This window comes from Vidua macroura, chromosome 31 (genome assembly GCF_024509145.1).
Source record: "Vidua macroura isolate BioBank_ID:100142 chromosome 31, ASM2450914v1, whole genome shotgun sequence".
Classification (NCBI taxonomy): Eukaryota; Metazoa; Chordata; class Aves; order Passeriformes; family Viduidae; genus Vidua; species Vidua macroura.
The window spans coordinates 2092016-2107723 of NC_071601.1; the positions used below are offsets into that span (position 1 = coordinate 2092016).

Sequence of the window (15708 nt, forward strand, 5' to 3'; positions counted from 1 at the left end):
TTTCTTTTTCCAGGAGTTTTTTGAGAACCCCGCATTCCGCCCCGACGGGATGAAGCTCTACCCCACGCTGGTGATCCGCGGCACCGGGCTCTACGAGCTCTGGAAAACCGGGAGATACCGGAGTTACCCCCCCAGCACCCTGGTGGATCTGGTGGCCAGGATCCTGGCCCTGGTGCCGCCCTGGACGCGCGTGTACCGTGTCCAGAGGTAATTCCCGCCTGGAATCATCTCCTCGCTGCTCCTGGGACCATTCTTTAATTACAGCCCGGTCTGACTCGGCCTTTCGTTATCTCCCAGCCTTAATCGCTAATTAAGGAAAGATCTTAGAGCTGCCCCCTCTCTGTGTGGGCAGGAAAGGCCAAGCGGGATGGGGAGGTGGGAAATTGGGAAACGCACGGAAAATTCCGGAGGCGCCGCTTCCGCCGCCGGCCGGGGACAGCTCCCAGGGCTGGGAGGATCCTTAGGGATAATGGGTGGGTAATTAATGGGATGGATCCTGTGATCGATAGTTAATTGGGTGGATCCTGTGATGGGTAATTAATGGGATGGATCCTGTGGTGGATAATTGGGTGGATCCCAGGATGGATAATGGGATGGATTCCTTGATGGATAATGGGATGGATCCCATGATGGATAATTAATTGGATAGATTTCATGGTGGATAATGGGATGGATCCCGTGATGGATAATGGGTGGATCCTGTGATAATTAATGGGAGGGATCTGTGGTGGATAATTGGATGGATCCCAGGATGGATAATTAATTGGATGGATGCCATGATGGATCCTGTGATGGATAATTGGGTGGATCCCATGATGGATAATGGGATAGATCCCATGATGGATAATTAATTGGATGGATCCCATGATGGATAATGGGTGGATCCTGTGATGGGTAATTAATTTGATACATCCTGTGATGGATAATTGGATGGATCCCAGGATGGATAATTAATTGGATGGATCCCATGATGGATAATTAATTGGATGGATCCTGTGATGGGTAATTAATTGGATAGATCCCGTGATGGATAATTGGGTGGATCCCATGATGGATAATGGGTGGATCCCATGATGCATAATTAATTGGATGGATCCCGTGATGGATAATTGGATGGATCCCAGGATGGATAATTAATTGGATGGATCCCATGATGCATAATTGGATGGATCCCATGATGCATAATTAATTGGATGGATCCATGATGGATAATGGGTGGATCCCATGATAGATAATTAATTGGATGGCTGCTCTGATGGATAATTAATTGGATGGATCCATGATGGATAATTGGATGGATCCCGTGATGCATAATTAATTGGATGGATCCATGATGGATAATTGGATGGATCCCAGGATGCATAATTAATTGGATGGATCCATGATGGATAATGGGTGGATCCCATGATAGATAATTAATTGGATGGCTGCTCTGATGGATAATTAATTGGGTGGATCCCGTGATGGATAGTTAGTTAATTGGATAGATCCAGTGATGGATAATAGGATGAAAGAAACGAGGAGCAGCCTTGCATGGGATGGGGCAGGAAATTTGGGAATTTTTGGTCAGGGCTGGGGTTCCAGAGCAGCTTTCCCACTGTCTTTACAACGTCCCATTTTTTTTTCACGGCACCATCAGGATCCAAATCCAGCAGGATTTTAGATTTTATTCTTCAGGGTGGCAGGAATTCCCAGCCCAGCAGGTCTTTCCCGAAGGAATTCAGGCCTGGAAAAGGCTTTGCTGGTGCTGCTTTGCCTCCATCCAGTGATATTCCCATTTTCCTGCTGCCTGGAACTTCTTCGTGGAAATCTCGGATTTTTACCCCTCCAGGGCAAAGTCCTGGAATTCTTACTCAGCTCTAAATCGCTTTTGGTGACGGTGTAGGATTTAGGAGCAGAAGAAAGGACAAAACCAAGATTCCCAAATCATGGAATCACAGATATCCCCAATATCCCATCCTAAATCATCCATGGGCTGCTCCCAGCACGGATTTGGGGAGCGGCTTTGAACTGAGAGCAGGTTTAGATCAAAAACTGGGATTAAATATTGGGAAGGAATTCCTCCCTGAGGGGAGTGGGGAGGGGCTGGGCTGGAATTCCCGGGGAAACTGAGGCTGCTCCATCCCTGGAAGTGTCCAGGGAAAGCTTGGATGGGGTTTGGAGCACCCTGGGATGGGATTTAAGGTCCCTTCCCACCCAAACCATTCCAGGGCTCCACGATGCCGGGCTCTGAGAGCGGCTCTTGGTGATCCTTGTTTCCCTGGCACCGGATTTTGAGGAAAATCCTGGAGCTCTCCGTGTTTGTGTCCCTCCCAAGCCCAGAAAAATCAGTTTTGTATTGAGCGGGGGAGGCCCCACTGATAAAACACCACCAAAAAATCTCCCTGCTCCGGGAAATCCGGTGGAATGGTGTGGGAAAGGTGGAAGTTGTTTAAAATCCTGTGGATGCCCGTTTTGATGATCTTTGAGGTCTTTTCCAACCTTAATAATTCCACGATTCCGTGAATTTTTTTTTTTGTTTGTTTGTTTTTAATGAGCTGCTGCTAACGAGTGCTTGGAGGAGAAGGCATCTCTCAGGCTGATCCTGAATCCCACATTTATCCCGAATATTTGGGATCCTCATCATCCCCATGGCGCTGCGGAGGTGGAAAACGACGGGAGGGGCATCACCCACCTCCAGGGGTTTTATTTTTCCTTGGATTTCGGTGGTTTTTATGGATTTCCCTCTCGCTCTGATGATGGGGAGGTGGAAAAACGAGGAGATAAAATCTTTTCCTGGGAATGGGGCTGAGCTGAGAGCCAGATGCAGAATTCCCCTGGAAGTTCCAATCAGCTGCTCCACAAGAAAACCCAAGGAATGCAAATGCTGGGGAAACAGGAGAATTAAATAATCTCCTGGCAAATTGCTCCTTAACTGTAGCGAGGTCAGCATTTATCCCCCCGTATCCCGAATTTATTTGGATTTTAACGAGTCCCGGTGGTTGGAGTTGGTCTGGGTGCTCCTGGCGATCCCAAGTGGGCATGGAAAACCCATTCCTTGCTTTTTTTCCCTGCTTTTCCCCCATCCAGTTTTCATTTCCTTGGCCCCCCAGCAGGCGGATGAGCGGCTCTGGGTTGTAATCCACCTTTTATTTGTGGGATTTTGGTTACAATTCCCTGGATTTTAGCTAAAAACCCAGATCAGGAGCGCGTCAGGATTATTTTATCTGTGTTCCTGAAGGGAAAATCCTGCCGGCCTGGCGTTTCTGGAGCTGTTCCATAGTGGTTATTCCCTGGATTATCCTTGTGGAGCCGAGTGTCCTCCAGTCACCACGCGAAGCGCTCGTTTTTTCCCCAAATTGCAGCTTTTTGGAGGGAATTTTGTAGCCTCTGCAGGGTCTTTATTTACTCAGAGAAATCCCTGGATAGAGGCTCTCTCTGGTTAAGGAATTTTCCTTGGAGTTCTGGGCAGGACACGAGGAATCATCCCCAGATCCTGTGGATTTATAGGGGAAAAAAAAAAAAAAACAAACAAATCCTTTTTTCCTTTTCCCAGGGAAAGCTTGGAGGGGCAGGACACAGGGAATGGGATGGGTGGGATTTTGGGAATCCCTGTCCCTGGAACTGTCCCAGCAGAGGTCGGATGGGGCTTGGAGCAGCCTGGGAATGTGGAATGGGGTCGGGGTGGGATTTAAGGTCCTTTCCAGCCCTTTAATTTTGTTCTATAAAGTAAAAGAAAAGATTTTTTTTTTTTCCCTTTCCCAGGTTTAGGACCCTTTAATTCCTTTATTTTTTCACCCAGTTCCTGCCAAACCCAGGAACTGTCCATGAGTGGGAAGGAAAATCCAGCAGGAATTCATTCCACAGAGCTCTGCAGGGTGGAGGGGGATGGCAAACCAGCAGGGATTGATCAGCTAATCAATTAATTAATCAATTACGGCCCCAAATTCCCTGAGCATCCCCCGCTCCGGGTGGGATTTTTGGGATATTCAGCTGAGGAAAAGGAAGGAAAACTCCCCCAGGAATGTTTGGGAGCAGCCTGGTGCAGAGCTGAATTCCCTGTCCCTGATTTCCTGGGAAATCTGAGGGATTTTGGATGAACAGGTGGAATTTTGTCAGTGGGCTGGGATGAGCCAACATTGGGATCCTTCTTTTTTAGGGAAAGGAGGATTTCTGCATCGGGATCAACCTTGGAAATCCTCCTTTCCCTGAAAAGAAGGATCCCAATTTCCTCATCCTTTGGAAGCCACTTGAGAGGCCAAATTTGCTCCCAAATTCCCTTGGAGATCTTCAGGTTCCTGCTGTCCTCAGGCTGGGATTCCCATTCCCATGGGAATCCCCTGGAACTCCCAGCAGGACTTTGCTGCTCACAACTCTCCCACTTTTTAAGGGAAATCCCAGAATCCCACTATGAAAAAGTTGTAATTCTGATGGATTTTCCCCAAATTTCCCAATTCCTGATCTCCAGCAGCAGATGATGAAGAACAGCTGGATGATCCCTTTTTTTTCCTCTCCCGGATTCCCAAGTGAAGAACTGAGAGAAAAACCCCATTTTTTAGGATTTCTAAAGATTTATATTCAGGTTTTTTTTACTCCAAATCAAATCTGTGACTTCTTCTTTTCATTGTTCTTAATTTCTCATTTTCACTTTCCCCTTCATTTTCCTCCTGCTTTTATTTGTTTATTTTATTTCTAATTCAACCAAAGCCTTCAAACCAAAGGAATTCAGCGAATTCGGGATTCAGCAATTCGGGATTTTGGCCTAATGATGTTTTTTGGTGAATTCCCTGCTAATTCAGCTGTTTAAAAATTTGGATTTTCCTGGTTTTTTTTTTTTTTTTGCAGGGATATCCCGATGCCTCTGGTCAGCTCCGGGGTGGAGCACGGGAACCTGAGGGAGCTCGCCCTGGCCAGGATGAAGGACCTTGGGACACAGGTAAATATAAAAAAATAAATAAACTAATAATAATTTAAAATATGTTATAAAATAGCTTATAAACAATTTCTATTTATTTAAATAAAATATAGTAAAATACTTAATGGTTATTTTTAAAAGTAACAAATAATGAAGAAAAATCCTCGCTGGTTGTGGTGAGGGAGAGCTGATGGCTCCACCCAAATCGGGAGATGAAACCCCAAAAGAAGCAGATTTGGCTTAAAAAAACCCCAAAAGAACCAGATTTGGCTTAAAAAAAAACCCCAAAAGAACCAGATTTGGCTTAAAAAACCCCAGAAGAACCATATTTGGCTTAAAAAAAAAACCTAAATGAAGCAGATTTGGCTTTTTAAAAACCCAAAAAAAGCAAATTTGGCTTAAAAAAAAAAACCAAACCAAAAGAACCAGATTTGGCTAAAAAAAATCCCAAAAGAACCAGATTTGGCTTTTAAAAAACCCAAAAGAAGCAGATTTGGCTTTTAAAAAACCCAAAGAAGCAGATTTGGCTTTTAAAAAACCCAAAAAAAAGCAAATTTGGCTTAAAAAAACCCCCAAAAGAACCAGATTTGGCTTTTAAAAAACCCCAAATGAAGCAGATTTGGCTTTTAAAAAACCCCAAAAAAAAAGCAAATTTGGCTTAAAAAAAACCCCAAAAGAACCAGATTTGGCTTAAAAAAACCCAAAAGAACGAGATTTGGCTTAAAAAAAAAAAAACAAATGAAGCAGATTTGGCTTTTAAAAAAACCAAAATAAAAAAGCAAATTTGGCTTAAAAAAATAAAACAAACAAAAGAACCAGAATTCGCTTAAAAAAAATACCAAAAGAACCAGATTTGGCTTTTAAAAAACCCCAAAAGAAGCAGATTTGGCTTAAAAAAAACCCAAAAGAACCAGATTTGGCTTGGAAAAAAACCCCAAAAGAAGCAGATTTGGATTAAAAGAAAAAAAAAAAAAAGAAGAAGCAGATTTGGCCTAAAAAAATCCCAAAAGAACCAGACTTGGCTTTTAAAAAAACCCAAAAGAACCAGATTTGGCCTAAAAAACCACAAAAGAACCAGATTTAGCTTTTAAAAAAAACAAAAAAGAACCAAATTTGCCTTAAAAAACCACCAAAATAACCAGATTTGGCTTTAAAAAAAACCCCAAAAGAAGCAGATTTGGCTTAAAAAAACCCAAAAGAACCAGATTTGGCTTAAAAGGCTTTAAAAAAACCCCAAAACCCCAAATTGCCGAGTGAAAACCACCTCACTGAAAAGCTGCTTTTGTCTGGGTGAATTTCAGTTTCCCTCTTCCACCCTTCTCCTGAGTACACCTGGAAAAGGGGAGGTGAAATCCCTTTTTCCCACTTTTTCCGATTTTTTCCCTTTTTTCCCCATTGTTTTCCTCATTTTTTCCCATTTCCCCCCCATTTTTTCCCATTTTTCCCCATTTTCCCCCCGTTTTTTACCATTTTTCCCCACTTTCCCCATTTTTTTCCATTCTTTGGAGCAGAATTGGAGCCCTGAAATCAGAGGGAAAAGGGGGAGAAAATTCCTTTTAAAATTCTCCTGCCTTTCTCTTTCCCACACATTTACCTGAGGGAAGAGCTGGAGAGAAACGCTCACATCTGAATCCCATCCCAAAGAATTCCCGGACACTCAGGATCCGTCCCGAGGGATTTTTTATGAGATTTGGGGATGGAAAAGGGAAGGGAGACCCTTCCTGGAGTCCCAGATTCCCAAGGAATTCCTGAAATTCCTTCCCGGAGAGGAGTTGGGATGGGGATGGATCCAAGGGCAGGCTGGGAGAGCCAGGAATGGAGGGAATTTTCTGGGAAAATGGGGAGGGATTTGGGAAGGAATTCCTGAGGTATCCCAATTATCCCCCCCAAAAAAAACCCAAATCCCAGAAAAAGAACCCCAAATCCCCAAAAAATAAAAATCCCCAAATCCCACAGAAAACGTCAAATCCCCAAAAAAGTTCCTCAAAAATCCCCAAAAAAACCTTCAAATTTGGGAAGGAATTCCCAGCTGGGCTGGAATTCCCAGAGAATCCCTGGGAGTGTCCAAGGAAAGGTTGGAGCAGCCTGGGATGGTGGGGTTGGAATGGGATGGGATTGAAGCTCCAGGGATCCCATCCCAAACCATTCTGGGATTCCAGGACACTCAGGATCTGTCCCGAGGGATTTTTATAGAATTTGGGGGAAAAAGGAAGGGAGACCCTTCCTGGAGTCCCAGATTCCCAGTGAAGCCCCTGGATCCCAAAATTCCTTTCCCGGAGAGGAGCTGGGATGGGGATGGATCCAATGCCAGGCTGGGAGAGCTGGGAATGGAAGGAATTCCCTGGGAAAATGGGGAGGAATTTGGGAAGGAATTCCTGAAGTATCCCAATTATCCCCCCCAAAAAAACCCCAAATCCCAGAAAAAGAACCCCAAATCCCCAAAAAATAAAAATCCCCAAATCCCACAGAAAACGTCAAATCCCAAAAAAGTTCCTCAAAAATCCCCAAAAAAAACCTTCAAATTTGGGAGGAATTTGGGAAGGAATTCCCGGCTGGGCTGGAATTCCTAGAGAATCCCTGGGAGTGTCCAAGGAAAGGTTGGAGCAGCCTGGGATGGTGGGAGGTGTTCCTGGAATGGGATATTTGGGATTTCTGGAAGGGGATATTTGGGATTCCCGGTTTTCCTTGAAAACGAAGTCGCAGGCTGGTGAAATCCCAAACCCTTTGTTCAAGGATCCAGGTGTTCCCGATGTTTCCCGCTTCCCAGAGTTATTTTTCCCGGGATGTTTCCTTTCCCTCCAGGCCCTGCAGGTTGGGAATTTTCCCTCAGGCCTTGACTTTTCCCAGTTTTCCCTTCACCATTCCCCGAGGCGGATCGGGGGCGGCCCCACGAGCGATTCCCGCCCCCTGCAGCTCCTCCTCGGGGTTTGGAACCCGGAATTTTCTGGAATTTTCCGTGCTCAGAGCTTCCCTTCCCTCCCCTCCCGTCCCCTTTTTTCCCCCAGTGCCGCGACGTGAGGACGAGGGAGGTCGGAATTCAGGAAATCCACCACAAAGTGAGGCCCTACCAGGTAAAAATTCCCTTTTTTTTTTTTTTCCCCAATTCCCGAGGAAATCCACGGATCAGAGTTCAATAAACCAACCACGGCCGTGGGGGCGGGGTGTTTGCACTTCCATAAAATTCCCAACCTGCCCTTTTTCCCCCCCCCCCGTTAAAATCGGGATTTGGGAAATCCAGCAGCGCCCTGTGTCCGTTGGGAATAAGAACGGTGAATTCCGAGCTTTTTTGGGTGAGTTTCCACGTTTTTTAGGCAAACGGGGTCTATTTAAATACGTATTTGTGTGGGGGAAAATGTGTATTAAAATGCATATATAAATATAAATGAATATATGCATATATATGTATTAATATATAAAAATATCTATAAAGTATATGTTCTATATTTATATATTGTATACATTTTAATGTATTTATTGTACCTATTTATATATATATAATATAATATATAACATATATTATATATTATGTATTATATATAATATATTATATATTATGTATTATATATAATATATAATATATAATATATAATATATATTATATATTATATGTTATATGTTATATATAATATATATTATATATTATATACATATTATATAAAAATATATAATGTGTATATATTATATACTTATATATAATATATAAAATATGTCATATATAAAATACATTAAAATATATAGATATTGATAGATAATAATTAATATATTTTATATAATAATATATAGAGAAATAGATATTATATATATAATTATATTATGTATATATATAATATACATAATATCTTATATTTAAATAAATAAAGATATCTGAATGTGCATTTCATTTTCATTTAGCACACACGGGGTGATTTCCATCCCCAGAATCCCAAAATAATCCATAAAAAAAATGGTTTGGCTCACGGGAGGGAAAGGAAAATGTGCACTGCTGGATTGAGGCATCGCCTTCAGGAAATTCCAGAGTCCTGGAATGCTTTGGGCTGGAAGGGACGAACCTGGGAATTTCCATATCCCAGGAATATCCATGTCCTGGGAATTTCCACATCCTGGAAATTTCCATATCCCAGAAATTTCCATATCCTGGGAATTTCCATGTCCTGGGATTTTCCGTGTCCTGGGAATACCCATATCCTGGGAATTTCCACATCCTAGAAATTTCCATATCCTGGGAATTTCCATATCCTGGGAATTCCCATATCCTGGAAATTTCCATGTCCTGGGAATTTCCACATCCTGGAAATTTCCACATCCTGGAAATTTCCATATCCCGGGAATTTCCATATCCCAGAAATTTCCATATCCTGGGAATTTCCATATCCCAGGAATTTCCATGTCCTGGGAATTTCCATATCTCAGAAATTTCCATATCCTGGGAATTTCCATATCCCGGGAATTCCCTCTTCCTGTTCCTTTGCTGACGTTCAGGAAGCACCAAAGCGATTCTGGATTTTGCCCTTTTAATTCCAATGAGTTTCATTCCAGCAGGGATTGTTGGGGTGCTGGGAAAAAGCTGGATCAGGGAGCCGCTTCCAAACCCCTCTCCCGATCCCAATTCCCAAACCGAGACACAAATTCCTGAAGTTGCTCTTCATTCCCGCTTCGGAATTCCGCCGATTCCTCAGGCTTCAGGGAGTTGGTGCCAGAGTTTGGAGAATCTCCGCCGAGTTCAGCAGCTGGAGGATTTCTCCAGTCAGAGATTCCAGGGAATTTTATTCTCCTTTCCTCCTCCATGAGGAGTGAATTTGTATAGGAATGCACAAAAATCCCAAAAAAATCGCCCCGTTCTTCCCAGATTCCCGCGGGAACCGAGGCTGCCCAGACTCCCGGGAATGGGGAATCCACCGGGAATCTCTTCCTGATCCGATTGAGATTGTAAATCTGGGGAGGGGGAGCCCACAGCAGACCTCATCCCGCTCATCCCGGGCTTTTCCAAGCGGAAAATTCCCTTTGTTCGGCTCCCGCGGGCGAGTGAGTGCCAGGCAGGAGCGGGAATCCCGGGAAAACAAACCGGGAGCGTTTTTCCATGGATATTTGTGGGGGCTTTGTAAACGAACAGCATCATCCCCGTGACGGGATCCTGGCACGGCTCAGCTTAATTAATCGCCGCCTCTAATTAACGGCGCCGCGCCTTCCTGTCCGGGGCGGGGTTCCGTGACAAAATCCTGAATTTTGGGAGCCGATTTGGGGCGGATTTTCCGTGTCTGGGTTTTTATGGAGCTGCCTTTTCCGTCGGGAGCGGAGGGAGGGGTTGGGAAGGCTCCAAAATGAAATTCCTGCTGCGAGGAGACGTCGGAGGGACGGATCCGACCAGGGTCAGATCCCGATTCCTGGAAAACAGAGGGATTCCGTGGGGATAACGAGGAATAAATCAAGCACGTTTTGGGGGCTGGTTCGGGTCCAGAAAAGTTCCAGACATTTAACGGGATTTCACAGGGAAAAGGGATGGTTTAGGGACGGGGAATTGTCCCTGAAGTGTCCAGGTTCAGCGTGGATGGGTTTGGAGCAGTCTGGGATAGTGGCAGGCGTCCCTGGTGGAACGGGGTGGGATTTGGGATCTCCTCCCGCCCAACCCAGTCTGGGATTGAGCGGTGATTCCGGGAGTGGCACTGGGGACTGGAATGGGACCCGGGGGTGATCCGTGAGGAGCCTGATCCCGATTCCTGGAAAACAGAGGGATTCCGTGGGGATAACGGGGAACAAAGCACATTTTGGAGCTGGTCTGGGTTAAAGGTTTCAAGGAGCTGCCTCACATTTAATGGGATTTCACAGGGAAAAGGGGAACAGCTCTGGCCAGGGAGGGATCGGGGACAGGGAATTGTCCCTGGAGTGTTCAGGGACAGCCCGGACGGGGCTTGGAGCAACCTGGGATCAGGGAAGGTGTCGGGGTGGGAATGGGATGGGATTGAAGGTCCAGGGATCCCATCCCAAACCATTCTGAGATTCCAGGATTGAGGACATTCAGAATCCATCCCGAGGGATTTTTATGGAATTCGGGGATGGCAGAGGGAAGGGAAGACCCTTCCGGGAGTCCCCAGTTCCCAGGGAAGCCCCTGGATCCCAAAATTCCTTTCCACAGAAGAGTTGAGATGGGGATGGATCCAATGCCAGGCTGGGAGAGCTGGGAATGGAGGGAATTCCCAGAGAATCCCTGGATCACCCTGGAATGACAGAAGGTGTCCTGGGAATGGGATGGGATTGAAGGTCCCTTTCCACCCAGACCATTCCAGGATTCTGTGCCAGAGGTCACCATGGGGGATCCCAGCAGTGGCATTCCCATCTGGAATTAAATTTGCTTTAGGGAAGCTCTTCCTGTTTGCTGGGAAGAATATTAATGAATCCATGGGATCGGCTTCGGTCTCCCCACACATTTTCCTGTTTTCCCTCCTTTTCCTCCTCGTTCATCCCGCTCCTGGATCCGTGGAGCTGATCCGTCGGGATTCCTTGGCCAATTCTAAATTCCCACCTGGAATCAAAGTGGCTTTAGGGAATCCCTTCCTGTCTGCTCATATTTGTGGATCCACGGAATCGGCTTCGCTGTCACATTTTCCTTTTTTCCCTCCTTTTCCTCCTCATCCATCCCGCTCCCGGACCAGGTGGAGCTGATCCATCGGGACTCCTCGGCCAATTCCAAATTCCCACCTGGAATCAAACTGGCTTTGGGCAATCCCTTCCTGTTTGCTCTGAGCCATATTTGTGGATCCACGGAATCTGTTTCGCTCTCATATTTTCCTTTTTCCTCCTTGTCCATCCCGCTCCCGGACCAGGTGGAGCTGATCCGTCGGGATTATGTGTTCAATTCCAAATTCCCACCTGGAATCAAACTGGCTCTAGGGAATCCCTTCCTGTCTGCTCTGAGCCATATTTGTGCATCCACGGAATCGGCTTCGCTATCACATTTTCCGTTTATCCGTCCTTTTCCTCCTCGTCCATCCCGCTCCCAGATCAGGTGGAGCTGATCTGTTGGGATTACGTGGCCAATTCCGAACTCCCTCCTGGAATCAAGCTGGCTTTAGGGAATCCCTTCCTGTCTGCTCATATTTTTGGATCCACAGAATCGGCTTCGCTCTCACATTTTCCTTTTATCCCTCTTTTCCCTCCTCGTCCATCCCGCTCCCGGACCAGGTGGAGCTGATCCGTCGGGATTACGTGGCCAACGGGGGCTGGGAGACCTTCCTGTCCTACGAGGATCCCGAGCAGGACATCCTGGTGGGGCTCCTGCGCCTGCGGAAATGCTCCCCGGAGTCCTTCCGCCCCGAGCTCAAGGGCGGCGTCTCCATCGTCCGGGAATTGCACGTCTACGGCAGCGTGGTGCCCGTCAGCAGCCGGGATCCCTCCAAATTCCAGCACCAGGTACTCCCCCAGCATTCCCAGATTTCCCTCTGCTCCCGCCTCCTCGTTTCCATCCTCGTTCCATCTCTTTTCCCACCACCCCCCCCCAAAAAAAAATGGGAGTTTTATTGAATTCCGCTCATTTGCTCTGAGTTGGGATAGAGCCAGGATGGGATTTGAGCTCCTTTTTGCTGGAATTCTGCTGCTTCCCTATTTTTTTTTTTTTTTTTTTTTTTTCCAATGGGATCACGTTCCAGCCATTTCAGGAGTTCTGAGATTTAAAAAGTAAAATTTTTAAAAATTCCTTTCTGGATGCTCCCGGAGCTGCTTCATTCCCAGCCCTCAGGAGCCTTTGGATTTCCTTTGTTAATTAATTCCTGCTCAGTGGGGGAATTCCACTGGAATTTCCTGGAATCCACAGCAATTCCCTTTGGGAAGGGGAGGTCGGGTTCGGTGCTGCCCAGGTTTCTTCCAAAGGGACTTTTGTGGGATGGGTTCTTCCTGCTGGATCAGAATTCCCAGGAATCCGTGGCTGCCCCTGGATCCCCGGGAGTGTCCCAGGAAAGGTTGGAGCACCCTGGGATCGTGGGAAGTGTCGGGGTTGGAATGGGATGGGGTTTAAGGTCCCTTCCCAAACCAGTCTGGAATTATGACACCCAAATTTCTTTCCTTGGACACTCCCAGGGATCCAGGGATTCTCTGGGAATTCCAGTCCCTCCCCACCCTCCCAGCCAGGAATTTCTTCCCAAGATCCCACCCCAAGCTCCCCTTTCCCAGGGAATTCCCTCCATTCCCACCTCTCCCAGCCTGGCCTTGGATCCATCCCCATCCCGACTCCTCTCCGGGAAGGAATTCTGGGAATTCCTGGGAATTCGGGACTCCAGGAAGGGTCTCCCTTCCCCTTTCCATCCCCAAATTCCATAAAAATCCCTCGGGATGGATCCTGAGTGTCCTGGATCCCAGAATCCCGGAATAGTTTGAGATGAGATCAATGGATCTTCAATCCCATCCCATTCCCACCCCAAAATCCTGGGATTTTCCAAACTTTCCTTGGACACTCCCAAGGATTCTCTGGGAATTCCATCCCATCCAGGAATTCCTTCCCCATATCCCAGCTATCCCTGCCCTCTGGCACTGGGAATTTCCAGTTTAACATTCCAGGACGATTTCCCATCAGGGGATTTGACCCTGTCCCGCTCCTGCCATGGAGAACCCGTCAGACCCTGGAAGTTCGGGTGAATAATTCCACGGCGAGGAGAGAAATTCCCTGAGGAATTCATTGTTGACCTCAATCCTGCAATATTCCCGATCATTCCCGTGCCAGAAATCCGGATTTTTTTTGAACCCATCTTCGCGTTCTTGCCCGTGGCTTCTGTTTGGACAGAACTTTCCTTTTTTTTCTTTTTTTTATTTTTTTTTTTTTAAATCCCGTTATTTCTGCCATTCCAGGGATTCGGAATGTTGCTGATGGAGGAGGCGGAGAGGATCGCCAAGGAGGAGCACGGGGCACGGAAAATTGCCGTAATTTCAGGTATTTTTGTTTATCCCTTGGGGATTTTTTCAGGATATTTTTATCTAAATCTGAAAATAACCCCACTGCTGGGAGCACTCCTCGGGTCAAGGGAGGATGCATCCGGAATTATCCCGGAGAAAGGAGCTGGGAGAAAAAGCTGGGAAAATTCCCATTTTTCCCAACACTGGGGACAGCAGAGGGACAATTCTGGGCTGGAGTGGATGGGATTTTGGGAGCTCAGGGAAGCTTTTCCAGGTGGATGGAACCGTGGAATATCCGGGATCCTGCAATCCCTGCTGGAGCTTTGGGAATGTGGCCATTCCCTGGGGAGCTGTTCCACCCTCTGGAATACAATCATTTAATATTAATTACCGTTTTGGGGAATGACGGGCAGAGGAATTCTTGTTGCCGTAAGAATTTTAGGGGATTTCACAGCGGAGCTCTGATCCAGAGGGGTTTTTTTGGAAAAAAATCCTCGTTTTCTGCTGCCCCACCAAAAAAAAAACGAAAAAAAAAAACCCAAAAAGCAGAAATCCACAGCTTGGATCCGAGCTGCTGACCAGCTCCCTGTCAAAATCCAGGATCTAAAATCCCGGGATTTTCATGGATCATGAAATGATGAGGGTCAGAGTGAGAGTGGGGACAACGTGCAGGAGGAGCCAGATGCTGCCAGGGGAATTTTCTGGATTTTCTGGATAGGTTTGCTTGTTGTTCCCAGAGCAGCTGTGGATGCTCCATCCCTGGAAGTGTCCAGGGAAAATTTGGAACAATCTGGGATGGTGTGGGAGGCGTCATGGTTGGAGTGGGATGGGATTTAAGGTCCCTTCCCACCCAAACCCTTCCAGAATTCCATGATTCCATCTCCCAGTCGTTTCCCTGTTTCTGCTGCTGCTGCTTGGTGTCAGTCTGAACTGGGAATTCCACCTGGATTCCAGAATTCCATGATTCTGTCTCTCAGTTGTTTCCCTATTCCTGTTTGGTGTCAGTCTGAACTGGGAATTCCACCTGGATTCTGGAATTCCATGGTTCCCTCTCCAAATGGTTTCCCTGTTTCTGCTGCTGCTGCTGCTTGGTGTCGGTCTGAACTGGGAATTCCTCCTGGATTCTGGAATTCCATGATTCTGTCTCCCAGGGGTTTTCCGAATCCTGCTTGGTGCCAGTCTGAACTGGGAATTCCACCTGGATTCCGGAATTCCATGATTCCATCTCCCAGTCCTTTCCCATTTTCTGGGGCTGCTTGGTGTCAGTCTGAACTGGGAATTCCACCCAGATTCCAGAATTCCATAATTCCATCTCCCAGTCGTTTCCCTGTTCCTGCGTGGTGCCAGTCTGAACTGGGAATTCCACCTGGATTCCGTTTATATCCCCGGAGTGCCAAGCACAAAATCCTGCAGTTTCTCCAAGATCCGCAGGTTTTCCAGCTGTTTCCTTGGAGATGCTGAATTCCAGTCCTGCCGGAGGTTTTATCCGGAATAAAAACACAGCCTGGAGCTTTTCCTCCGTCACGGGGCGGAATTTTGGGGTCTGAAATGGAATTTTTAATATGGGAGCCTGTTCAAAGCTGCATTTCCAACAGAAAATGATTTTTCCAAAAGGAAAAATACGGAATTTTGGGACAGGACGGCGTGGAGGGGTTTGAGCGAAGTTTCAGGCTCATCCCTTTGTTAAAAATGAGCAGAAATCATCTTTTTAGGGGGGTGAAATCGTCATTCCAAGGGGTTGGAAAAGAGGATCGTGGAAGGCCTTTTCCAGCTCCAAGTCCTGCAGCTGGTTGGATCCTGCTCAGCTCTAGAGAAGGAATTTGGGAAGCTGGAAAAGCCCAGAGAAATCCGGGATTTTCGGGCTGATCGTTCAGCAGGGGCTGGGATTGACGCTGGTTCGGAAGCGTGTTTTCCCCGATCCAGAGGGAGGGAAATTT

The 15708-nt window shown here is 46.5% G+C and overlaps 1 protein-coding gene across 1 annotated transcript in view; it reads left to right on the forward strand.

The window, feature by feature from the left end:
* The window catches only part of ELP3 (elongator acetyltransferase complex subunit 3), an 87294-nt gene that overhangs the window by 57840 nt on the left and 13746 nt on the right, over positions 1–15708 (forward strand). Inside the window, exons 10-14 of the mRNA XM_054001635.1 lie at positions 14–207; positions 4825–4915; positions 7900–7965; positions 12071–12298; positions 13727–13808. Coding sequence (XP_053857610.1) covers positions 14–207; positions 4825–4915; positions 7900–7965; positions 12071–12298; positions 13727–13808 — 661 coding nt within the window. The remainder of the gene's footprint in view (positions 1–13; positions 208–4824; positions 4916–7899; positions 7966–12070; positions 12299–13726; positions 13809–15708) is intronic.